General features: G+C 31.9%; 4 protein-coding genes across 7 annotated transcripts; 2 read left to right on the plus strand and 2 right to left on the minus strand.

The window, feature by feature from the left end:
* Positions 1–1,836: 1,836 nt before the first annotated feature.
* On the plus strand, positions 1,837–5,685 carry LOC123896955 (2,3-bisphosphoglycerate-dependent phosphoglycerate mutase 1-like). The gene is made up of 9 exons (XM_045947405.1): positions 1,837–2,035; positions 2,609–2,894; positions 3,259–3,482; positions 3,761–3,879; positions 3,984–4,140; positions 4,229–4,330; positions 4,413–4,532; positions 5,224–5,299; positions 5,384–5,685. Exons 2-8 carry the CDS (start codon positions 2,612–2,614, stop codon positions 5,263–5,265), a joined length of 1,047 nt encoding a protein of 348 aa, XP_045803361.1. The 5' UTR covers positions 1,837–2,035; positions 2,609–2,611; the 3' UTR covers positions 5,266–5,299; positions 5,384–5,685.
* Positions 5,686–10,310, minus strand: LOC123896956 (phosphatidylinositol transfer protein 3-like). Of its 4 annotated transcripts, none has more exons than XM_045947406.1 (6): positions 9,929–10,310; positions 7,865–7,961; positions 7,577–7,753; positions 6,811–6,909; positions 6,460–6,702; positions 5,686–6,273 (listed from the first exon to the last, which is right to left on the minus strand). In XM_045947406.1, the coding sequence occupies exons 2-6, from the start codon at positions 7,946–7,948 to the stop codon at positions 5,893–5,895; spliced, it is 984 nt and encodes a 327-aa protein (XP_045803362.1). In that variant the 5' UTR covers positions 7,949–7,961; positions 9,929–10,310; the 3' UTR covers positions 5,686–5,892. The 4 variants fall into 4 exon arrangements, with proteins under 4 accessions (XP_045803362.1, XP_045803365.1, XP_045803363.1 ...); XM_045947409.1 differs by having other exon boundaries at positions 7,865–7,974; positions 9,929–10,287; XM_045947407.1 differs by lacking the exon at positions 9,929–10,310 and adding an exon at positions 8,056–8,474.
* Positions 10,311–12,134: 1,824 nt separating this feature from the next.
* LOC123895843 lies at positions 12,135–12,662 on the plus strand. The gene has a single exon (XM_045946320.1). The coding sequence runs from the start codon at positions 12,135–12,137 to the stop codon at positions 12,660–12,662; it is 528 nt and encodes a 175-aa protein (XP_045802276.1).
* A 4,892-nt stretch (positions 12,663–17,554) lies between these two features.
* Positions 17,555–23,658, minus strand: LOC123896957 (probable beta-D-xylosidase 7). Its single transcript, XM_045947410.1, has 6 exons — positions 23,149–23,658; positions 22,357–22,656; positions 20,733–20,902; positions 20,531–20,628; positions 18,731–19,501; positions 17,555–18,308 (listed from the first exon to the last, which is right to left on the minus strand). The coding sequence occupies exons 1-6, from the start codon at positions 23,557–23,559 to the stop codon at positions 17,719–17,721; spliced, it is 2,340 nt and encodes a 779-aa protein (XP_045803366.1). The 5' UTR covers positions 23,560–23,658; the 3' UTR covers positions 17,555–17,718.
* Positions 23,659–25,059: the final 1,401 nt, after the last annotated feature.

Here is a 25,059-nt window from a genome sequence, read left to right on the forward strand (position 1 = left end):
TAAGAAAAATGCACGTGTATTTAAACTAGTGTTATTTTTAAGGGCAATATTACGGATGTTTCGTCGTTATTGGAGACAATCAAACTTTATTCTTGGTTGTGGTTCACTAGTCGGTATGGGCGTAGGACTTGTACTCCTTTTCCTTTTTGGTGTTTAAATCTTATGTCTTGTATTCTGAGTCAGTAGCGGACCTAGGGGTGGGCCACGACCCACCCCAACCCCAAAAAATAATTTTTTTATATGTAGAGTATTAATTGAAATGTATTATTAATGATTTTAAATCACTCGGTATACATATTTGTACAAATATTAATGTAAATATTAATTTATAGTTTATTATTGATGACTATAAGTAACTCGGTACACATATTAGTTCAAGTATTCGTGTAAATATTAGTTCATAATTAATTTCATTTATAGTATTAGATAAAATTAGCAATTGAACTAGCATATATAAATATAATGACATATATTTAAGTCCCGTATTTTCACATTTGTTGCAATTTTAGTCATATTTCAATTTTTTTATTTTTTTTTTCCCGTAAAAATAGTGAATTTTAATGTCAAAAAAAATGTGAATTTTGGTCTCAAATTTGATATTTCATCTTTAGATTTAATGTTGGAGACAATAAATAACCTTTATGGCAAAAATCACAATTTTTATAGTAAAAATATAGATTGATGGTACAAAAACTATAACATATGAAAATAGAAGACAAAAAATTCAATTTGAAAATAGATTGACTATTTTCGGCCCACCCACAATATTTTTTCTGGTTCCGCCACTGTTCTGAGTACTTAGTTTAGTGTTCTTTGTTGTACGGGTTTGAGTACCCATTTGTACTCCTTATAATAAATTTTTTATTATCAAAAAAAAAACTAGTGTTATTTTTGTGGCTTAAATGCAGTTTTTTTCCCTATTTTGATTAACTCAAAATTTTACCCCCTGTTTTAATTTTTTTTTTTTGGATTTTGCCCCATATCATATTTTGCTTATGTGACAGTGCTGATGTGTAATATTGTTTTCCACATCAGCACTGTCACACAAGCAAAATATGGTAGGGGCAAAATCCAAAAAAATTAAAATAGGGGGTAAAAGTCTAGATTTTAAAACCAGGGGGTAAAATTCTGAGTTAATCAAAACATGAGGCAAAAATTCATTTAAGCCTTTTTGTTTTACGCATTTAAACTAGTGTAATATAAAAAGGAAAATGTAAAAAAAAACAGAAGAAGGAAAATGTAGAAAGTATTTGATTTAAATATAATTATTAACTAGTGGTCAAACGGGCATGTTCCGTGCCCATTTGTGTGGTCCACGTTTTCTATGGAAAGATTATTTAGAAAGAAAATTTGTTTGGAACGTTAATTTCATTGTGAGAATTGTTCACGTAGTTTCTTGTCTCTCCTTGATTTCAATCCTACAAATTTTAAAATTAATTTTTCTATTATTTGGTTTTGGAAGAGTAGTTAGTTTTTGGAAGTTATAAAAGAAGAGTGTGAATTAAGAAAAAATTGATAAGGGTATTTTAGGATTTTTATAAAAAAGTTACACCAAATTTCAAGTTTTCCCTTTATTATTCGTGTATATATATATATATATATATATATATATATATATATATATATATATATATATATATATATATATATATATATATATATTTTTTTTTTTCTTTCATAAATATAATATATTCTGAAAGAAACAAAATAAAAACAAATTATAAAACTTTACCCAAAAAAATATATAAAAAAATAAAAACAAAAATACAACAACCTACCTGAGTGTGACAGGTCTTTGGGAGGGTGGTGTTGTGTGCATAAATACGAAGTTTTTGAACAACACAACAACAAAACCAAACCTTGCTTGTGTTGTGTCGCCACTTGAAATTTTGCGACAACTACCAACAACAACTCACTTTCCCTCTTCAAAATTCTCGTCTCTTTCGAATCAATACCTTTTCTTCTCTTCTGTTACTCCGTCTTCTACTCTTCTCATCTCGTTTTTCTCGCCACAACCACATTATATATAAACGAGGTATATAAATTTTCCTTCATATTTTCCTTTCTTTCTTTCTCTCGCTATTTGCATCTGCGGTATGCTGATTCATTTGTACATTCACGATTTCGGTTTCGACTCAGTATTTGTTGCTCAAAATTACTAAATAAATTAATTAAAAAAGGATTTTTTTTTTTAATATATGTATATTATTTCTATGTAGGCTTCTTCTTGTTTCATTCTTCTCTTCTTTATAGATCTGTAATCACTTTGTTTCAAATTGTTTGTTATATGCAAGCCAAACTAGTATGTGATTTTTAGGGTACATTATGAAACTTATTTGGACTTGATCATCGATTTGCAATACTTTAGGGCCTGTTTGGATTGACTTATGTGAACTTATCTACCGGCATAAATACATACTTGCGAGACTGTTTGGGAGAACTTATGATAGCTTATGAAAACAGCTTATACGACAATAGTTTGATTTTGACTTATGATATCTTGTGTAATTTCATAATTGCGGCATGATAAGCTGCAGATTAAGTTGTTTATTCAAACAAGGCCTGAGTTGTATATCCTTATTCAGTTTTTTGTTTTCAAATCTTTCAGATAATGGCAGCTGAAGTATGTCACCATGCTAATGCTATTGGGGCTTTGCAGTCTCATTCTTATCTTAGTAATTTGAATCAGCATCAAAATCTCAGGAGCAATTCACTAAGATTGGTGACAAAGGATTTTAGCTGTAGTAATGGCTTGTCGATGGGAAGAAGTAGTCACTTTGGCCAGAGGAATTGTATTGTTACTCGATCTTCAGCTACTCATTCTCAGACGTCGGTTGTTGATCCGGTGTTGTCCCCTTCAAGAAGCAACACCAGTGATGCTACCAAGAAATCAAGTATGATAAACTTTCCTGTCAATTCTGTGTCAATTATGTTTTTGTTGATTGCTTTGTTGAAGTTGGATCGCCAAGTGTTTTAAATTGGACCATAGTATTTATGTACAATTTGTACACGGTAAACCCTAAGTTTGAAATCATAATACAAAGGAACTGCAGCCGCTCTGCAGTCGGAGACATAGGCAAAACCGGTTGAATTTCGTTACCAAACACCATGTCTTCTTTGTTTGTGTATATCGTTTCTTTATTCTTTTGAGCTGGAGTTGCTGTTCTAACACTGAATTTTAGTTTTAGGTTGTTAGACATTTGACAAGTTGAAGTTGACCGGCTGTTATCTAACTACTGTTCTATCTTTCCAACTCAGATGAAGCAGCTTTGATCCTTATTCGACATGGTGAGTCGTTGTGGAATGAGAAGAATTTGTTCACAGGCTGTGTTGATGTACCACTTAGCAGTAAGGGTATAGATGAGGCAATTGAAGCCGGAAAAAGAATTAGTAGCATTCCAGTTGATCTAATATTTACATCTGCTTTGATTCGTGCACAAATGACTGCCATGCTTGCCATGACCCAGCACCGCCGTAAGAAGGTAACAGGAATGGAAAATTATCTTCACGTGTCAATTAGTGATGCAATATGTAACTAACTTTTTTTTTTCTCCAAAGCTTAGAGAATATTTCGTAAACATGCTATATTCCAAATCTCCAGTACTCAACTGAAATGACAGAAAATTAGTCATTTGTTATAATTATTATTGCTCTCGTGTACATAATTGCCTACTAAATTTCCGTCTACACCATTTGAAGATTATCTGCTGCAATTTATTGAAATGTCATCTTCGAAAATTAACCATCAACCTCTCTGCAGGTGCCTATCGTTATGCACAACGAGAGTGAACAAGCAAAGGCATGGAGTCAAGTTTTTAGCGAAGATACAAAAAAGCAGTCCATTCCAGTCATAGCAGCTTGGCAACTAAATGAAAGAATGTAGGAATATTTTTCCTGTTCTTAATGTTTGAAACTTCTACTTTGCAAGATCATGAATAACACGGACCCGTATAATTGGTATATCATAATTGTTATCCTTTCAGGTATGGAGAACTACAGGGTCTCAATAAACAAGAAACAGCAGACAGATATGGGAAAGAACAAGTCCATGAGTGGCGTCGAAGCTATGACATACCACCTCCCAATGGTGAAAGTTTGGAAATGTGTGCAGAAAGAGCAGTTGCCTATTTCAGAGACCAGGTAAGCGGTGTTCATGAAGTTTCATATATCTTGTAACCTGTAAGGTCAAATTTGATACAGAATTGATCCATTGATATTGATGGTGCAGATTGAACCCCAACTTTTAACTGGAAAGAATGTTATGATTGCAGCACATGGGAATTCATTGAGATCCATTATCATGTATCTCGACAAATTAACTTCCCAGGAGGTGATTGGACTATTCAGAATTATTATTGCTCTTAATTTGCATATGAACTACATAGATGTGATTTTTTCCTATCTTTTGACAGGTCATTAGTTTAGAACTGTCGACCGGAATTCCAATGCTTTATATTTTCAAAGAGGGAAGATTCATTAGGAGGGGGAGCCCCATAGGACCAACTGAAGCTGGAGTTTATGCCTATACCAAGGTATGCATTTTATATTGGCTTTAATATTTCATCCCATTTATAATGTGTTTTTTTCGGAATAGTAGAAGTTTTGATTTGAGAATATATATTGCTTGTCTTCAATTGGCACTTGAAGTACACTAGCAATATAAAAAAATAGAACATCTCTTTATTTGTTTCTGTATATGCAAAATGGTATTATTATATTGTTGACGTGTTATTATTGTTAAACTCAGTATGCTACTCTTCTTGTAATCAACTACTACTGAGAGACTGGATCTTATGTTGGAACATTGAATTTCATGATTGATGGGTTTAGTTTGAAATTTTACCAAGCATGATTCCTTAATTTAATGTGTCTGCTTATATAATAGCAATATCAAGTTTTATGCATCTATCATGATCCCTTTTTCTTTCTTTGATACTCCGATAAATTTAATCCTAATAGAGAGTTTTAATACTTCAAGCCGTCAAAAAAAAAAAAAAAAACTTCAAGCAGTAAATTTTTTTGATCAAAATCTTTCCTCTGGCTTTCTAAGGTGGTTAGTTTGCATGAGCAATACTTGTTAATCTGTGAAGAAACAAAAAAAAATTCAATGTATAGATGAAATCATAAGTTCATGCTGTATTGGAATTATGTTCGTTATTCATTTCTTAAATCTTATTTTGAACTAACTTCACAATGAACACTAACGATTTTACTCGGTTACAGCGTTTGGCTCTTTACAAGCAGAAGTTGGATGAGATGTTCTAATAATAATAATAATAATAATAATAATATTGTTTAGGTAAACACTGTTTTCTTTTTGTGTTTTCCTTTTCCTTCTCTATTAATAGTCTAAATTTTGATTCTTGAACTGTTTCACTTTCAGGAAATACATTCACTATTAATCAGAAGCTTCACACATGAATTCCTTGAGGGGGAGGTTTCTCATTGTTACTGCTAGATACCTGGAATATTATTAGCTCACATCCTAAAGCTAGGTTGTTTTAGTATAGTTTTGAACATGTGTGTATTACTATTGGTAGACCGGTTTCCAATTTTAGGTACATTTATGTTCAGTTGAGTACATCATTATAGTTGTAAAAAGAGTTTTAATTTGGAAATACTGTAATACTTATTGAAGTATTTTCAACAATAAACAAGCATTGCTCCATATGATGGGGACGGAAATTCTGCTGAATGCAAGTATGTAGTCTTTGTTTATTTATAAAGGTCAAAAGCCTTCAAACTAGTTACAAGGTAAAATCATTTACCATCATAATTCCAACATAAAGTGTAAACCATGTATCTTAAATCTAGGATTCAAATTAGAATATCATAGCTCATTCTGCATTACAGTTGACTCGTCACTTTCATAGCGATCTATATAGTAAATTCTCATGCTAATGCCACAGCATTTTTGTCCTGACGATTAACCAAGATATATTTATCAGGGTTAGGAATAGAGGAACTTGATATTTTGTCATTGTTGGAAGCATTAGAATCTGTTTCTAACCCGACCGATTCAGAAGGAACATTCTGTGAAACTGGTGATAGAGGGTTTGCCTTTGTCCATAAGGAGTGCATCTTGTTATCTTCCTCTCTCATTCTCTTAGCATACTTATTTATATCAAATTCTGTGTCATCAGTCCCACCAAATGCAGGTTCAAGTTGATCCATATCAAACAAACCCTCCATAATCTTCTTTGTGTTTTGGTCGTTAGAATAAACAAACTTTACCTTATTATAACTCTCTTGCTCAAGCAGGACCTTTACCATCTGCAACAATTCATTCATTTTTTCCATTACAAAATAGTACTAGAAACTTAACATTTACTTTGCAGTATGCATTTAGAATTTTACTAAAACAAAATGCAGATATATAAAGTATGGTTTATAACCAAAGCAACATGTATAAAAAACACAATCTAACAGATAATAAAGTGTGTTTTGTTAATTAGTTACCGCGAAGAATGGTTGGAAAATCCCAGGTGCATCATACATGATTGCCAATCCGAGGCGCTGAGGATAATATTTTTGTAATATATGGCTAACTTCACGTGTCATCTTGAATGATACATTTGACAAATTGAAACCATGGAAATCAACCAGCCATATCACCTGTTCTTGGTGAGGTGGAAGATTTAAAATTGCATTCTCCATGCAGTAAACAAAATGCTTAATTTCTTCTTTTAATGTTTTCGACTTCTGCAGCACAAATGAAATCAGAAATCAAATCATTCTTCCATTTTCAGTCATTCTAAAATAGACACGATGATGATGATGATAGTATTAAAATTGATTTTCAGAAGAAACCTGGCGATTTGTTCTCATTATAAGCACTGGTCTTCCGTGCTTGTCAAAATAATTTGGTCTGTATATTTTCCCTGTCTCTGCTTCATTAGAAACCTCGTCCTATACCAGTAAAAAAAAATACATATTAAAATAACATCACAATGTGTGAAATTTAAAGGAAATCTAAACCATGTCCCTCCCATAAACACATTTTACATGTGACAATCCTTAACTAGATTCAGTTAATCGGTCTTGCAAACAATTCTCAACATAGTCTGTGCTAGTTCATGTTATATATATATATATAGACAAGCGGATATGACTATGATGTCACTGTAAAGTAGTTTTACACCGTCATCTAATATGAGTTATCTGAGTTGTCGTATATATCACACTTTTAAATGCAGTTACAAGAATAAAATGATGTGGTAAAATAATAAATTTTTGTCAGTGCATATGGTTTAAGTCCTTAAAATAGATCATTCATATGATTTTAACTAACTAAAACAATTCTCATCTTTCAATTCACTATGAACACTTCTCTTTTAAGGTCTTAAACCAGACACAGCCCTAACAACTAAGACACATGGTAAATTTTTCTCTTAGAAAGACCAAAAGAAACTAACAGCGTGTTTGGAAACGCGGTGGAAGTAAGACCAAACGCGCATTTCTCTGAAGTAACAAATAGTAGCTTTACATTTTTTACGGAAATATCAGTCATAGACGCGCAGCTGCGGCATGAAAAAGATTAAAAGTGAAGAAGACAATTAAGGAAGCAGTAACTCACCCAACGGATCTCTTCAGGTTTGTACTCCTTTCTCCATTTTAGGCTTTGTTTCAACATTTGAGATGCTTTCTTCACATTCCAATTTTGTGATTTCAAATACCTTGAAATGGATGCATCAGAACAATACACAGATTCTTTATCTGATAATGTTCCTAACAACTTTCTCACCTCAATGATCTGAAATGAACCAAATTATATATATTATTACTATTATTAGCTACAACATTCTTCACTCAAAATTATTATAATTTTAATTATTGGACCAAAGAGTTCAATTATTGGACATACCTTTTTCTGTTGCTCTTGTGACAGTGATACTGCTAACATTTTCTCTTGGCCATTACAGGCGGTTTTCTTCAGATCCTCACTCATATTTGCAGAGACACTAAAAATGAACACTGCAAAGATTACTAACAATTTACCATGAACATATATAGTAGTCTAGTATAATTATAAATCATGAACATATTTATGTTTACCTATGTACTCCAATGATGTAGCACAAGCCTAACTTTTAAGGGAACAAAAGTGAATAAAGGGATATAGTTTAGTTTGGTTTTTACATTCAAACATGACATTCATTTTATAACCACTTTGGTTATTAGTCATCATTACTATAGGTGCCTTAACACAATTGATTAGTTAGTTAACTCAATTTTTTGTTATAAAGTTATTTTCATTTGTTAGAAACTTAAGCCTTTCATTATGTAATGCTGTAAGTAAACTAAAACTTTCTTTCTACACAATTTATTCCGTGCATTATTTTGTCCACTTTTAGACAATAGAATTTTCTCCTAATTTATCTCTTCTCTCCAGTACCATGTAACGTTTTCCAACAGTGTATTTTTTTATTTTTTTTTGCAAACAACATGATTATACTTTACTTCGGTTATAAAGTTTAATAATACAACTATTACTTTTTAATTCAGATAAAATTTAGAGAAGTGAACAAAATTCAAAAAGCATGATGCGAGAGAGACAAACAAAACAAAATAAAGACAGAGATTCATTAATTTGTAGTGATCTTGTCAGAGTAGTAGGTAGTAAAAAGGAAGAAAAATCTCATTATTAAACACATTCACCGACCTTAGAGTTTGAGATGTTATTTTTATCACAAAATAAATGTTATTTGAATAACTATTTTGACTAAATGACATATTCATTTATACAGATATGAATATTATTCTCTCTGTCTCAAAACTTTAGTCATTTTAGAGTTTTGCATGGAGATTAAAAAATGATACGTAAAGTCATTTTTACCCTTACTTTATTAAGAAAGAAAAAATATATTTAATTAATGCTTCAACTTTTGTAAGGGTACAAATGGTAAAATATCATTAAATGTGCATTGCTTTCTTAAAATGATTAAAGTTTTGGGACAAAATTAAAAAGCTAAAAAGAATAAAGATTTGGGACGGAGGAAGTAGCATATAATAAGATATTGTTTGATTTGTTTTGATGAGTATTTTCAAAATATCAAGTTTTTATAATTTTTACTAATAGAGAATTAAAGATATTAGTGATCAAAATTGTGCGTTGACATACGTGTATTAGTCAAACTAACTCTTATATTTTGGGACGGATGATGTAATTTTTTATAATTTTATCTCTCATATTCACATAATATTTTTTTTCTCACTATTGTTTTTGTCCACTAAAAATATTGAAAATAAAATTTGTTTCAAAGTTGTTCCAAATTTTTTGTTCAAATAATTCACCTCTTATTTATATGATGTCTGAGTCAAAATCTATGTCAGAAAAACATTTCTACAAAGAGTACTATTGTTGTTGTTGACAGATATACAAGTGGTTCATTAAATTGAACTAATCCTACTATTTGTGATTCTTCACATTATGTACTAATAAGGTACTATATTCTTTTTTTTTCTTTTCAATATAGTACTATGCAACTTAAATAAAACATGGCAATATAGAAAATGATGATCAAATTGGACCTGGATGTTGTTGCAAATTCATACAGTTTACCGTAGTAATGAATTTCAGCCGTCCATATACGATTCTACTGTTCTTACTATACAATTCAAATTTTGATAATTTCATGCAGTATTAAATTTCAACCGTTCATTTGTAATCGAACGGTTCAAATTCATTAGTGGTAATTGTGTTATATCCAATCCCGACCAAATTAAATCACAGAAACTATAGCATCTATTGCAATCAACATAAGAAAAACACCATGACCATGGTTCAGAGACAAAAAATAAATAAATTGAAGACTAAACTAAACTAGCATACAGAGACCAATTATTGAGAATTTAAGTGGAGTTAGTAGATTCAAGTAAAATGTAAACTATAAAGAGAAATAGAAAGATAAGATGGAAATCTAATTACCTGAACACAAGATAGATAGAGTGCTAGGTTGAAAGCTAGACCCCAGAAAATGAAAAACAAATAAAGATACACACCTATTATACCTCTTCACTGCTTGAAGATACCTGTTATTGTGGGGTTTATAAACACGTACTATTGTCACACTTACATACTCACCTAACTCAACATCAATGTGATGCTAATTAATGCTTTGTTGCATGTGGAAAAACAAAACACCACTTCTTCACTAATCTATCTTTTTTTCTTTCTTTAATTTTTATTTTATATATCAGGTTATTTTATGCGTGCAACGCTGAGAATAAATATCAAAGTATTGAGATTTTTTTTTGGTGGTGGAAGTATTGAGATTGATTGGTTTTAATAAAGACCAACATCAAGGCAAGCAATGAGAAGGACAAGCGACGGTAGTAAAATAAAATGGAAGAAATTATGTGGTGTAGATTTTAATTGAAATTTGAGTTGTTGGAAAATAAATTCAAATTTTAATTAAATGTGCATGTGGAATTTAAGTGATGTATTTTAATTTTTAAGCGGTGGAGGGATCAAATTACACCGGTGTAACATTTGAGTAATGTTATACCGCTCAATAACGCTTTAACGATACAAATTTTACAAAATCCACCGTTGGATTAAAAACTTATATCGTATAGATCATCCATGTTGAATTTTACAAAAATCTAAAATCGTTTGATATGTTTTTGAGACCGATGAAGATTAATGGTTTATGCGTTTTCATTGAATACCGTTAATCTTGATCTATCTCAAAAACATATAAAACGATTTTAGATTTTTATACAATTCAACATAGATGATCTATACGATATAAGTTTTCAATCCAACGGTGGATTTTGTAAAATTTGTATTCGTTAAAGCGTTATTGAGCTGTGTAACATTACTCAAATGTTACACCGGTGTAATTTGATCCCTCCCCATATATATATATATATATATATATATATATATATATATATATATATATGAATGATAGTCACTTTGCTCTCTATGAGATGAATAGAGAGAAAATGTCAAAGTATTCCGATTATCTTTACGGTCTTCCTAACGAGTACTTCTGAAACATTTATTAAAAAATATTTCATTTAAAAAAATTATTTTAGAAGTGAAACATTTCAATTCTTAATATGGCGACTTCATATATTTTCATAAGCCTTTTACAAAAACTTACTTTTTAACATGGTTAAAGAAAACATCGGGAGCACTCGTTAACATTTCCTTATACTCAAAGTTCTACATTATATCATCCACTTCTTTCATTGTATCTTCAACGGACGTTGATTTAGATCGCAACTTCTTACAATATATTATTATAAATATATAAACAATAATTTCTAACAATATATTATTGTAAATATAAATCTAAAATATATTTAAATTTAAAATCTTCTAAAATATATTATATTTAGGCATATTATTTTCAACATTCAAGAATTTATTTTACTTTTTTGGTATATATATAATATATCGAATTTTTCTCTTCCCAACCCCCAGTTTCTTTTCAACCACCCAAAGTTCCTTTTTTATCCCTAGAAGGTTGACTTCAAAATCTACAAACCAATTTTTTTTTTTTTGTAAATCAAAGGTATCTTCCGTGCGCTACGAACTAAATTTTTAAGGTATCTCACTTTCTCTTCTTCATATACACTCTCCTCCAAAACTTTTTGTTTTCCTTTGGATTAGATGCTTAAAATTAACACTGGAACATTGGCTAGACGTTTTGTTCATTCATTGAGGCTCAACCATAAGGTAATTTTTAATTTGAACAGTTTATTTTTTGTTGTTGAGGCTCATAGGCTGTTATTCGTAGCCCTTCTGACACACAATCGTTAGAAAAACAGATTCCGAAATTTTTCCAAAATATTTTGAAAAACACTTTCCGAATTTTCCAGGTAATTTTTCCATGTGACGCTTACTGCACTAGTTCAATTTACTTTGGAAAAAACATATTTGATGTTGCATGTTCATAGAAATTATTTTTACATAAATGTAGCATGTCCATAGCAATAAATTTTGATGGTATGCATAGTAATCATGTTATGCTTATCATATTGTCAAAAAAAAAAATGTTATGCTTATCATTTTTAACTGTTATTTTGTGTTATTATTGATATGTGCTGTCATTTTTTTAGACGAGTTTAGATGTTCATCTAGACTTTGTGGTTATTTTCATGCATTAAAGGAATGACATTTTATGGTTGTGTGTGGCTTACACAACCATGTGTTGAATAACGAGTTAGAAGGTCAACTAGTTGTGGGACGTTTGAAACCTGGAGAGAAGGAGGTACTTGCCGAAATGACAAGAAATCTTGTGTCGCCTAAAAATATTATTTCCACATCGAAAGAGAGAAATCCAAACAATGTGTCAAACATAAAGCAAGTGTACACTGTACGTCATAGATTAAAACTTGCCGCTAGGGGGCCAATTACAAGGAGTGAAATGCAACAACTTTTGAAATGTCTTAAGGATAACAACTATGTTTTCAAAGTTAGAACAGTTGGTGGGTCTATAATTATTCAAGATATTTTCTTTTCACATCCTAAATCTGTCAACTTGTTCAATAGTTTTCCTAATGTTTTGCCGATGTATGCGACATACAAAACCAACGGGTACAATATGCCGTTGTTTGAGATAGTTGGTGTCAGGTCGACTGAGAAGACATTTGGTGTTGGGTTTGCTTTTCTAAGTAATGAAAAAGAGGACAATTATACTTGGCCCTAACAACAATGTCAGAGTGTTTTAAGGAGTGAAGACATCGCACCGAAGGTTATTGTGACTGACTGAGATGTTTCACTGATGAATGTTGTTGCCCAAGTATTTCCAAGCTCAGCAGTGTTGACTGTTGGCTTATCATTATCATATTATCAAAAATGTGACAACTAGGTTCAAGACGTATTGCAAAATAAAATATGGCTAGAATGTGAAGCATTCAGACGTGGTGAAGTCCGTGATGGATTGCTTTGAGGATTTGTTGGACTCCCCAACTGAGGAGGAATATGATGAACCTGTTTTAAAGTTTAGGAGGGTATGTGAAATGTAGGCTAGATTTATGAATTATGTTCAAACCACCATTCTAGACACCGATGAAAAGAAAGTTGTGAAAGCATGGACAAATCGTGTTATGCATTTTGGCAATACTGCCACGAATTAATAGAGCTGAATCTTCACACGGTGTATTAAAGAAATACTCGTTAGATGGCCACAATGATTTTTTTTTTGTGGGGTAGAAAAAAAAACGTGGGGGTGGGAAGAGAAAAATCTTAATATTTCCCTAAAAACATTATTTTGGGCACCTAATATTTCCTCTTCGCTCTGCCTTAAATACGGTCGTCTTGCTAACAAGTGCCTATGGTAAGTGCACTCTTTAAGCATTTCATTTAAAGAAATTATTTATTTAAAATGTTTAATATTCAATTTCCGACGTATTAACTTTACACATTTTCTTAAAAATTTCATAAAAATTTACTATTTAAAATGTTTAAAGATTGTCTCATAGACACTCGTTAGCATTTTCCTTTGATTAATTACAAGAATTGAAGAATATAAAGAGGTATTAATTATGATTAAGAGTAAAATAAAGAAATTTATAATTTTTTTTGGTACAATAAAAAATTAACACTTTTAGTCAAGAGAAAAAATAGCACTTTTACAAAAAAAAAATGATATATATTTTTTAATTTGGTCTATTGGAAAAAATAAATTCACATCACTGATTTGAAATCATCGGGTCCACACCTGCCACAAGCCCCGTGTAGTGTTTTTTTAGACGGTAGTGTTTGTTATTATGTGTGCTATGAAATAATTGAAGAGATGTATATCATCATATATGGTCATGGTTTTATTATGTTTTGCTTTATATGTTCTTTTTCTTTGGAACCATATATGCATTATTTTGATCTCTTAATTTTTGGAACCATGCACTATTTGATCTCTTAAAATTGTTTAGCAGATAAAAAAAAAGAGTAAAAACAAATTTAATAATAAAGTAGTTCTACTTTACAAAAGAATTATTTAAATTCATACATATATTTCAAATCAAATTAATAGTTTTGAAATGTCAATTTCATTCTAAATTATTGTATGAATAAATTATCAGTGTAGTTAAAAGATAAAAATGAATTGAATTGCTTTAGAATAACACTGGCACTTCTCTCTAGCAGCCGCACAACACCATAACCCTAATTTTTTCTTTGCTTCTTCGTCATGTTCATCAATTAGATTAGAGGGATGATTTATGGTTAATTTTGATCCGAAATAACCTTTCATGATTGTTTTTTATTTTCTGTTTACTTTAAATAAGTGATTTTCACATAGTTTTAGGTTTTAATTGAGTTCTCTTCTTTGTGATTTCTTTGTTTGGTGTTGTTTTAATCCTGTCTTTGTACGAAGTTGTTTGTTTTGATTTCCCGTCTTGTACGGTGTTTGTCCTGTCAGATCCGGATGCACGACTATTCTGAACATTTGAATTCTGTCATATCAATTGTAGGCTACATTAAGCCGTTTTATGCTATTAACTCGGATGATGTGAGCTTGTTCACGAATTCATCTTTTTTAATTTTTAGCGAATTTAAATTTGTAATAATTTTGATCGATGTATTATGCCAATTTAAATGAATGAATATCATTATGTTTTAGTAAAAAAAAATTATCAGTTTAGTTTCTAAACTATAACTCTTCCTTTAATTTAAACTATAACTATATAAAAATAAGTAGTTTATAAACTAAAACTACATAAAATCTCTGTCAATTTAGTCCTCGATAAGATGATAGGAACTATATTAACAAATTTTCATATATCTTTTTTATTTTTGAGCAAAAATTTTCATATATCTTAATTTTTGAACACCTATTCTCCATCTATTTTTGAACACCTCTACTTATGTATTGCCATTTGATCGAGAGAACTTTATTTCATACCCCCACATTTAGGGATGGCAACGGGCGTTCATGGTGCGGGTTTGACACTTACCAAACCACACCCGAAATTATCACCCAAACTCAAACTCAAACCCAAAGGCTGTTCGGGTGGCAAAACAACACCCACGCCCACACCCATTGAGTTCGGGTTTTTTCCACCCAAACCCGTAGCACATTTGAAAATAATTTGCAAATTTAATAAATTAAATTCCAACATAAACTTTGAATTAAATTACAACTAAAATTAAGGTCTTCCAAGAAAATTCAAACATAGACTTTCAAGAAATTACAACATAGACTTTTAAGAAATTAAATTACAACTAAAATTAAGGTCTTCCAAGGAAATTTAGGGAGACTATGGGGGTAATTAGGTAATTATAAAATATTTCGGGTGGGTGTATGAGTTTCGGGTGTGGGTTTGACTGATACCAAACCCACTCCCATATTATCGGGTGTCACCCGAACCCAAACAGCCTTTGAGTGTGGGTTAAACCCAGTCAAATTGTTAGAAATCCAAGTCAACGGGCGAAACCCGATTTGACTGGGTTTGGGTGACACCCGATAATATGGGTGTGGGTTTGGTATCAATCAAACCCACACCCGAAACCCATACAGCCACCCGAAATATTTTATAATTACCTAATTACCCCCATAGTCTCCCTCAATTTCCTTGGAAGACCTTAAATTTTAGTTGTAATTTAATTTCTTGAATGTCTATGTTGTAATTTCTTGAAAGTCTATGTTTGAATTTTCTTGGAAGACCTTAATTTTAGTTGTAATTTAATTCAAAGTCTATGTTGGAATTTAATTTCTTAAATTTGCAAATTATTTTCAAATGTGCTGCGGGTTTGGGTGGAAAAAACCCGAACCCAATGGGTGTGGGTGTTGTTTTGCCACCCGAGCAGCCTTTGAGTTTGGGTTTGGGTGATGATTTCGGGTGTAGGTTTGGTAAGTGTCAAACCCGCACCCATGGACGCCCGTTGCCATCCCTAGCGACTAGAGGGGGTGATAATAGGTCAAAATATAAATTAAATTTTGAATTTTAAAAAAATTTCGGCTGTGGAAGCAACTTGAAATTGACTTAATTGTCTTTCCCAAACGTTATCGAAAGAGGATTATTTGCGTGATAAACCGTTTATGAATTATTCGATGAATTTAAGAAGCTAATAATATTATTGTTCAAATTTCTTGAGATAAGAATTTGATCAATATCTAGAATAAGCAATTTGGTAATTGACTGACCCCTAACAAGTGTACCAGTTTTATCGTCGCGTAATTATATTTATAAAGATTCGTCTCCATGGGGATCGTCGAAGATAACTAGTAATAATTTAAGAAAATAATAGAAAAGTAAAATATTGCATTCTCTTATAAATTTGATAAAGATAGATTTTGATAAATTTGGAGAATTCAAGAAGAGAAAGATGGTTAGGCGCTTTCGAATCTCTCCGCTATTCTTATTTGATAATATGGCGTTATATTTCCTTGCAATTATTTTTATTATCATGACAAATTAACTCTAATATGGTGAAATGTGTTTTCGCATACTAAAATCACTCTATGCAATTGAAGACATCGGCCACTAACACCATTAGAAAATAATGCGAGCATTAATTTTGTAAGCGTTAACCTATATTGTCTCTAGCCTCGGGGTCCAATTTTGTTATGAAAACATATAATTCTTAATAACAATTCATAAATACGTCTACCTATGAATATAACATGAATGAACAGAAGATAATTAAAAATAATAAATATAATTGCAAGTAATATAAACTTTTTCAAATCAATTACATGTATCAAATATTCCGATGGGAGTTCATCTTCTCGACCTAACCTAAGTAATTAGTTACCCATAAACATAATTATAACAAGAGTTAGAAAATTACACATACGAAGTAACTTTGATAAAGCGTTAAGAAAACTACTCCAAATGGTGGGAGATTTCCTTCTCGAGAGTCCTTGCTCTCCTTCCTTCTCCAATTCTGAGATGCATAAATTATGGTGGTGAAGCTTTGAAATTTATAGCCTTCTTTGGGGGCTTGGATATGCTTTCATCGTGCCACGATATATCCCATCATGGGACGATATCTCAGATAAGCTCATCGTGGCACGATACATGCCGACAGATTCTCTTCAAATAAATTCTTCCATCATGTCATCATGATCAATTAACCTAATGACTTAAAATTTTGGATGAAAATGTAACGTGTCTCTCTTGTGGTCCTGGAGCATTGATCAAATTGTTTTTCCCCGAGCTCCCCCATTCCTCAAAAAACACATCAATTTTCTTGTCCTATAATGATTTTTGATAATAACGGGTTGCTGTAAACTTGTCTCAAAGGGCGTACCAATTATTAACGATGTAATTGGATTTCAACTAGAAACTAGAAATAAATAATTGTGTTATGAAACACGTGTCACAAACTTGCAAAGCAAGTGTACGACAATACAAGAACTTAATGTGCAAAAATTTAAAGTAAGACATATTAAGATGGTTGGGAAGATGGTTGCATTGGTTGGAAACAAATGATAGTATTTAGATGACAACGAAAGGTAAAAGTTGCAGTAAATATAAATGACAAATATTGTAAAAATGAAGAAATGCAATTAAATACTACAAAATTGAAAATGTTAAAAGTTTTAAAGACTTCAAAATTTTTAACTGAATAACACAACTTAAAGTGAAAGTAATGTAAAGAACTTGAAAAAGATCATCTAATAAATATCATATACATATACCATGAATCTGGTATCACATTACAGTACATTTTTTGGTCTAGTAATCCCCAAATAAATCATGTTTCATAAACATGTTCACTACATTAGCTTTACCTTGTTGAAGAATAAATATGAAGCATCAAACAATGATATCTATTAGGTACTTTTCTTCTCCCACAAGCAACAAATGAGACCCTTCTTCTATGACCTTTAAACCAGCCTCGTTCGCTCGACTAAGATGTTCACAAGGACTGAGCTCAAATCCAACATGGCTTATTTCCCCTGCATCTAACAACAAACTATGAAAACCAACCAATTGTTTCACAGGACTTCCAATTCTCTGTTTTCGTGGTTTCATAAACAGCAATATAGGATGTCTCCCAACCACGTTTCCGTGGTTTTTAACTCCAATTGTGACTGAGACCGACATGCTTTTGCAGGTTTCTTCACTCAACTCTGAAACTAATTTGTACCGTATGGTTTCTGAATTCTCAACCATCAAATGAGTGAATGATTGATTGAAATGAAGTTTGTCGCGTGCAACGGAAACAAACTCGTAGGAATATTTTGTGTAGCTTAGTCCATGGCCAAATTCATACACAGTAGGACCCTTGTAAAATCTGTATGTTCTTCCGGGATAGCCGGTTGAGGGATCAGCTCGCATTCTCATGTCTGTCATTGGCACTTTGATGTAATCTTTTGGGTACCAAGTAATTGGTAGTCTTCCTCCTACATTGCATTGAAGACTAAAATTGAGTGGAAAAATTGTAAATCTACAAACTATTCGGTTTTCTGAAGATTATGTACTAAAATACTAATAGAAAAACATTTTTATGCAGTCCAATCGGATTTCATCATGACACCACTTTGTTATATTAGTTCCTAAAATATCTCTACAACATGAATGTGGAAAGTAAAAATTGGATGGCTAAAAAAGTTTTACACAATCCAACGTATATGTACTTTAAATTGGTATAATTTGGTCTTGAAAATTGCAACATGTGTTCTTTAGTCCCTCAAGAAGGTGGTGTATACAAATTAGTATCTAAATATGTCAACTTAAAGTTCTCATTTTCATGAACCAAATTTATATATCATCTCCCAATGTTTGTTCGATGGTTCATGAGTGCAAGTTATAGATGAAAACTCACCCGGATTGTGATCACCAAAGATAATCTGTGCAAGTGCAATGCCTCCAAGTTCACCCGGATAACCAGCCCAAATGATACCTCCAATTTTATTGTTATATTTTGCGGAACTAATATCTACCGGGCCACCACAAAGAAGCACCAAAATAACAGGTCGCTTAGAAGCTTTGGCAACACTGTTAATGAGTTCAAGTTGCTTGCCTGGCAAGTAAAGGTGAACGCGATCACGCTCTTCCCTTTCTTCACTTTGATCCAATCCCATAACCAAAACCACATAATCCACTTTTTTTGCAATGTCCACTGCCTTGTCTATTTGTGCCGAAGCACACTTTGGTCCACCGCCACAACCAGGATGAAAAACAGCGTCCTTAACATAATGCCGAAACCCTTGGAGTATAGTAATGTATTTACAAGGAGGACCAGCATAGTTTCCTAGAAGTGTTAAAGGTGAAGCATTGGCATTAGGACCGATCACTGCTAAGGAAATAGTACTTGTTTTGGGAAGCGGAAGAAGTGAAGCAGTGTTCTTTAAAAGAACAATGCCGTTTCGTGCAGCTTCAAGAGCTAGATACAAGTGATTTTCAGAACAGACATGGTTGGAACCAATCATGCCAAATGGAAGCTTGGCTGGATTTCCGCCAAATTGACCTAGCCTCATTCTGATTGAAAATAGATTGTGAAGGGCACGGTCAATTTGTGATATATGTAGTTTTTTCTGCTCCACTGCTGATTTTGCATGGTCTGTTAAATAAGTTCCACATTCCAAATCCATCCCTGCAAAATTACATAGCAAGTTCATTATGATTCATCTAAATTACAATTACAACGACAATCCTATAGTAAAGGAAGTCAAAATAAATATAGTTAAGATATATTTGAGCAAATTATCGTTAGACTTAAACACTTCCAAAAGATTAGAGTTTGATAATTATGCATTGATAGTATAGTTTTTTATATACAGGTCTGAATTAGACTTCACCATGATAATGTCATAATATTATTCTTCAAAAAAATTGTGTAAATATCTAACTAAGCAATGAAATCCAATGTAATTTTTTTTATATTGTTAGTGCCTACGCAGTAGTTAAATCCAAAATTGAAATTCAATGTAGTTTTTTTCATATTGTTAGTGCATAGCAATTAAATGCAAGAACTTATAGTTAGATACAATACAATTATATTAAAGAATTTACTCTTTATTAATAAATAAATAAAATAATCTGATTGTATAATTTAATCAGCATAAAAAACAGAATTGAATTTGAAGGAGATGGTTAGCTGAGACTGAGAGCCACATGGCTAGTGGTACACGACTACAGGTGGTCCAAACCGTATGACTTTGCCTACTATAATTAATTCTTTTATTCAAAGCCATGCATGTTATAACCGACATAGAAAGAGTGACAAATGCTTCATAAGCGACACATAGCTTGTGATATCATCACTCATAATCAACTTAATATCACTGAAACTCATATCCACTGCAAAGTCCTAATTTCCAATGAGTTAAGATATCATGTTGGTTTGTAACTTTGGAGTGTGTTGCTCTCAAGGTTTCAGGTTCGATTTGTCAATTTCGATGGACTAGTCCATAAAAGCAAAAAAACTATGGCTTTAAATAGAATCCCGCAATCCTCTCAAATTAGTCTGTCTTTGAACCAGATACCGGGTTTTTTAAATAAAAAAAATCTAACCTAACAATATCTGCATTATCTGTTGAACTACCACTTAGGGACTAATCAACATAACAAAGCAAAGTAAGAAAAAGATAATAGTAACACTCTAAAAAGACAAGAGGGTTACCAGCATGAAGAACATCTGCTACAGCATCCTCTGCAGATTTTGCATATCCTTGTTCATCATGTATGATCCCAACAGCTCCACAATCTGACACAATATACCTGATTTATTTTCACCCCAAAACGTTACACTTAATTAACAACTAAACTAATTACCAACCATTCATTACTTCAAATTAAATAGATAAAAGTAAATAAATAATCACCCGTGGAATTCCCATTGTTTTCTAACTGTTTCAGTTAAGAGATTGTAATCAGCACAACTTGGAACTCCATTTACACGGTTATAAGCACACATTATCCCACTAGCTCGTCCTTGCTTTACGCAACTGTGAAATGGTGGTTGATATGTGTCTGCTAAATCTTGCAAACTCACCTCAAGAATCATAAAATTCAGGTAATTTAGTAATCATAAAATACAAAGGTAAGACTAAAGACCGAATTTAGTCTTTCACAATTATAATGTGGTCACTAACTCAGTGTCAAATTAGTTTCTGATAATTTCATATGTATTACTATTAGATTAGTCTCCGATACATGTTAATGTGAAGAAAAAATACGAAAGGTGTAAATAATTTTCGAAATGGATTTAGTGCAATAACTCTGTGACGTAGTTACTCACTTAGACATAGACAGTCTGATCTAGAATTGATGGACAATATGTTTTATAATTAATTTGGTGATATGTAATTTGAACCGTCTATTCTCCAATCAACAGCTAACATTAATTATTGTGGGGACCGTGTGATTTTAGAAATAGGGACGTGAAAAAAAATAAGGGTCTTGTTAACATGTGCCCTAAATAGAAATTCAACTGATACAATAAATTTAATGTTTCAAAAGTCAAAATGCACAAATTAGCATTTAATAATTTTCATTTTTGCTTCCTTAACATGTGTGACGTGTCCTTAAAGGCACAAGTTAACCTTCTCCAAAAAATAAAAATAAATAAGGTAATCCAGATCCAATAATTTTTGGGCCAAATTAGTGAGAAACCCGGTCAAAAGTCAAAACTCAAAAGTACATTTGAGGGGTTAATTTGGTCAAAATTATTCACATGTTAGCATTTTTTTCCGGTTGATAAATGGAACTGACATGTTATCATTTTTAGTGGACACAATGTCGATTGAACTTAAATATCTAATTTCTTCCTGTAAGTTACTCCCTTAACGAGTGATACAGGTAATTGCATCATGTTAATGCATAATTTTGACGATTAATATTTTTCATTTATGATAGTAAAAATTATAAAAAGTTAATATTTTGAAAATATTCATCGAGACGAATTCAATGACATCGTATATGCTAATGTTTATTTTTATTTATTAGTAAAAAAATATGGTCAAAACAAAATATATGAATAGTGTACAATAGTCAATTGGATCACTCAATTTAAAATGGAGGGAGTAGTGAATTTTTAATTTTCGTATCTGTATTTTTTATTTATTTTTTTAAATAGTTCTTGAAAGATCAAAATTGTTGGTTTTATGGAGGGTCTAATTTGTCACTCCTATGAAATTGTAGGACTAAATTGATAATTTTTAACTGATCGTTAGTTAGTTCAGTGATGATTGATGCTGAATTAATAGGAATGATCGCGGTTCGATTCCTCACGACTGCAATCGAAAGGGGGTTGAAAACACTTAATGTCAAAACTGACCCCAAATCAAATTAGGTAGTCCAATAAGCCAGATAATGATTGAAAATTATAAAAAATAGAAAAATAAAAAAAATTGATAATTTTGTACCATTAAACTGGGCCACGTTTAAATTGAGTCCTTAGTCAAAAGGTCAAAACAGAAACATAGCTAGTTAGGTGTAGTTACTTACTTTAGCATCGAATAGAAAGCGATTAACACCCTTCCAATTGTCCAAATCATAGGCAGTGAAATGTTTGCAACATGCAGAAGCTTGAAGGTGTCCCCTTAATTTACCACCTTGAAAGGAATCACCTTGAATTCCTCTAACATAGGAAACAGCGTAATTAGAAGTCATCAGAGGATCTTCTCCAGCTGTTTCTTGTCCTCTACCCCATCTTGGATCCCTAAATATGTTTATGTTTGGTGCCCAAAATGTCATCCCCATTGCTTGCCCTCCATTGTATATTGCCCTTGCTTCAATTCCAATTGCCTAGTTCATTCATTTCCACATTCAAAACAATTAGAAATACACTTTCATTTCTACATCATTGCAAGCCTAATACATTACCTCCCATTTCCTTAAATCAATAACAATATTTCTCATTCTATATTTAAAATCGATGTATTTGATTAGAAATTTGGACTAAATACATCAATTTTATTTGATCAATTTTTCCTTATATTTTAGAATAAAGAAACTTATATTAATAATGTGCGGGGTGAGTATTAGAGTACCCGTACCTACCCTGCACACATACCAACCTAATTTTGCGGGTAATTATCTGTATCCGTACTCATTCTCGTAATGCAGGTCTTCATCCTACCCCTATGAATTATTTTTGCAGGTACCCGTAGGTATGGGACTAATTGTGATCGAAATATTAGACATATACACATAAGTCGGTTTATATAAACTCAAATAAATAAAGTCAAATAATATAAACCGACTTACGTAGCTGTTGTGAATTTGAGCTAATTGTACCTGACCGATTCGGTACCAGAGATGGGAATCAAAGCTAGCTGCAGTAAGAATAACTTGAGGGAAGCTAGTTGCAGAAGAGATAGTACCATTGAAGAAGATACCACGACCAACATTACCAACTCCATGAAGTGCTTCACTCCACCATTGATAACCAGGGATACCTAGTCGAGGAATGGGAGGTGCTGAGTTAACGAGTTGAGCTAGTTTCTCATCCAATGTTAGTCTAGAAACAAGGTCTCTTGTTCTTTGTAAGATGGGAAGTTTTGGGTTGCAAAATGGGTAGGATCTGGTTGATGGGTTTGACCAATCACAAGCAAATGGAGGTAATAACTGAGAAAGGACTGGGTTGGTAGTGAGTGTGAGAAAAAGGAAGATGATAGTGACAAAGGTAAAGGTGGTTGAGAGGGTCATTGTGTGAAATGTGAAGTGTGAAGTGAGAGTGTGAAACCCAGCATTATTGAGATGGAAACTGTTGTAGAGAAAAAACACTACTACTATATTTGAGCAATTATTAGGGAGTGGCCTTATTAGTAGTATATCTTATTTTATTTGCTAATTATTATGTTTCATACCCCACAAGTAAAAGTTTCAATGAACCATTGTCGGTTTTAAACCGATAGATATATTTTTAGGACTAATTCTAATATGGACTGGTTGAGCAAGTGGTCCATGATGCACAATGATTATTTACCTTTGGATTGATTTTTCACCCACAACAATACTATACACTCTCCATACTTGATTGCTCTTCTAATAATTCTCTCTCCTCTCTATCACTCATCTCTCTCCTCTGTTTCATTCTTGAAAATTAAAATTTTGTTAAAAAATTTAGTAGATAAATAAAATTTAGTATTACTATAATTTTATAATCAAAAAAATGTACCCTCATTTTTTAGTTTTTCATATCATCTTGTACACCCATAAACCCATATTTCCTACATCTTCATCTTCTACACACCCATAAATCTCAAATATCACTTTATCTTCTTCAACCCCACTTTTCACCCAATCATTATCATCAAGTGGAGGCTTTAATGAAGCTTTAATATTGTATTTCTATCCTAAGATACCTGAAATCGAAGTTTTGTTGTTGATGTAGGACGACAAAGAAAAAAATTAAATAACAAGCCACAAAGCATTCAGCCGAGGTGTTGAAGAGAAAACATGAGGAATTGGATGAGCATGGAGCCTATCGGATTTCGATTTTTTTAAAGAAGAGTTTGAACATCAAGTTGTTTGTGATTTGTGAAATTGTCGTGTGAGTGGGAACTCATCGTTTTTCTGGGTTTGTGATTGTGAACAGTTGAGTTTAATTTTTTACTTTTTCACTTATTATTTGTAATATTTTTTCATTTAAAAATTTAATTTCACGTTTCATTTTTTGTTGTTTTAGTTAATGAAATTAATTAAATATCATTTTTTAAAAATTTAAATTGTCATTTTTAACACATGTCATGGAAAGGAATTGAAGGAAAACTATGAAGATGATAGGAACACCATTAATGTATTTTATTTTGAAAATAAAAAAAATTGTCAAGTAATCTATTGACTAAAAATTTCACTTGGGAAGATCAAGATTCAAACTTCATTCTCTACATATATAATGTAATGTGTCAGCCAACTGAACTAAACTCGTAAGACTTTGTTGATTTATTTTTTGTCATGACGGGACTTTAATTTTTAAATAATTATTAAGTGAAAAAATATCAAGTGGAAACGTGTGAATGTTCGGTTTATACATTGACTAAATTAGAGAGAAAAAAATCTAAACATTTTTTTCCTAATAATTTTGGTGGTTAGAAATTTTACCTTAAACGTAAATAAATGTAGCGTCTAAGGTTCGAATCTCAGCTCGTACATAATATATGTGATGTTCCTACCAAATGACTTAAATTTACGTGATAAAATCTG

The sequence above is a fragment of the Trifolium pratense genome, linkage group LG7 (assembly GCF_020283565.1).
Source record: "Trifolium pratense cultivar HEN17-A07 linkage group LG7, ARS_RC_1.1, whole genome shotgun sequence".
NCBI classification, from domain to species: domain Eukaryota; kingdom Viridiplantae; phylum Streptophyta; class Magnoliopsida; order Fabales; family Fabaceae; genus Trifolium; species Trifolium pratense.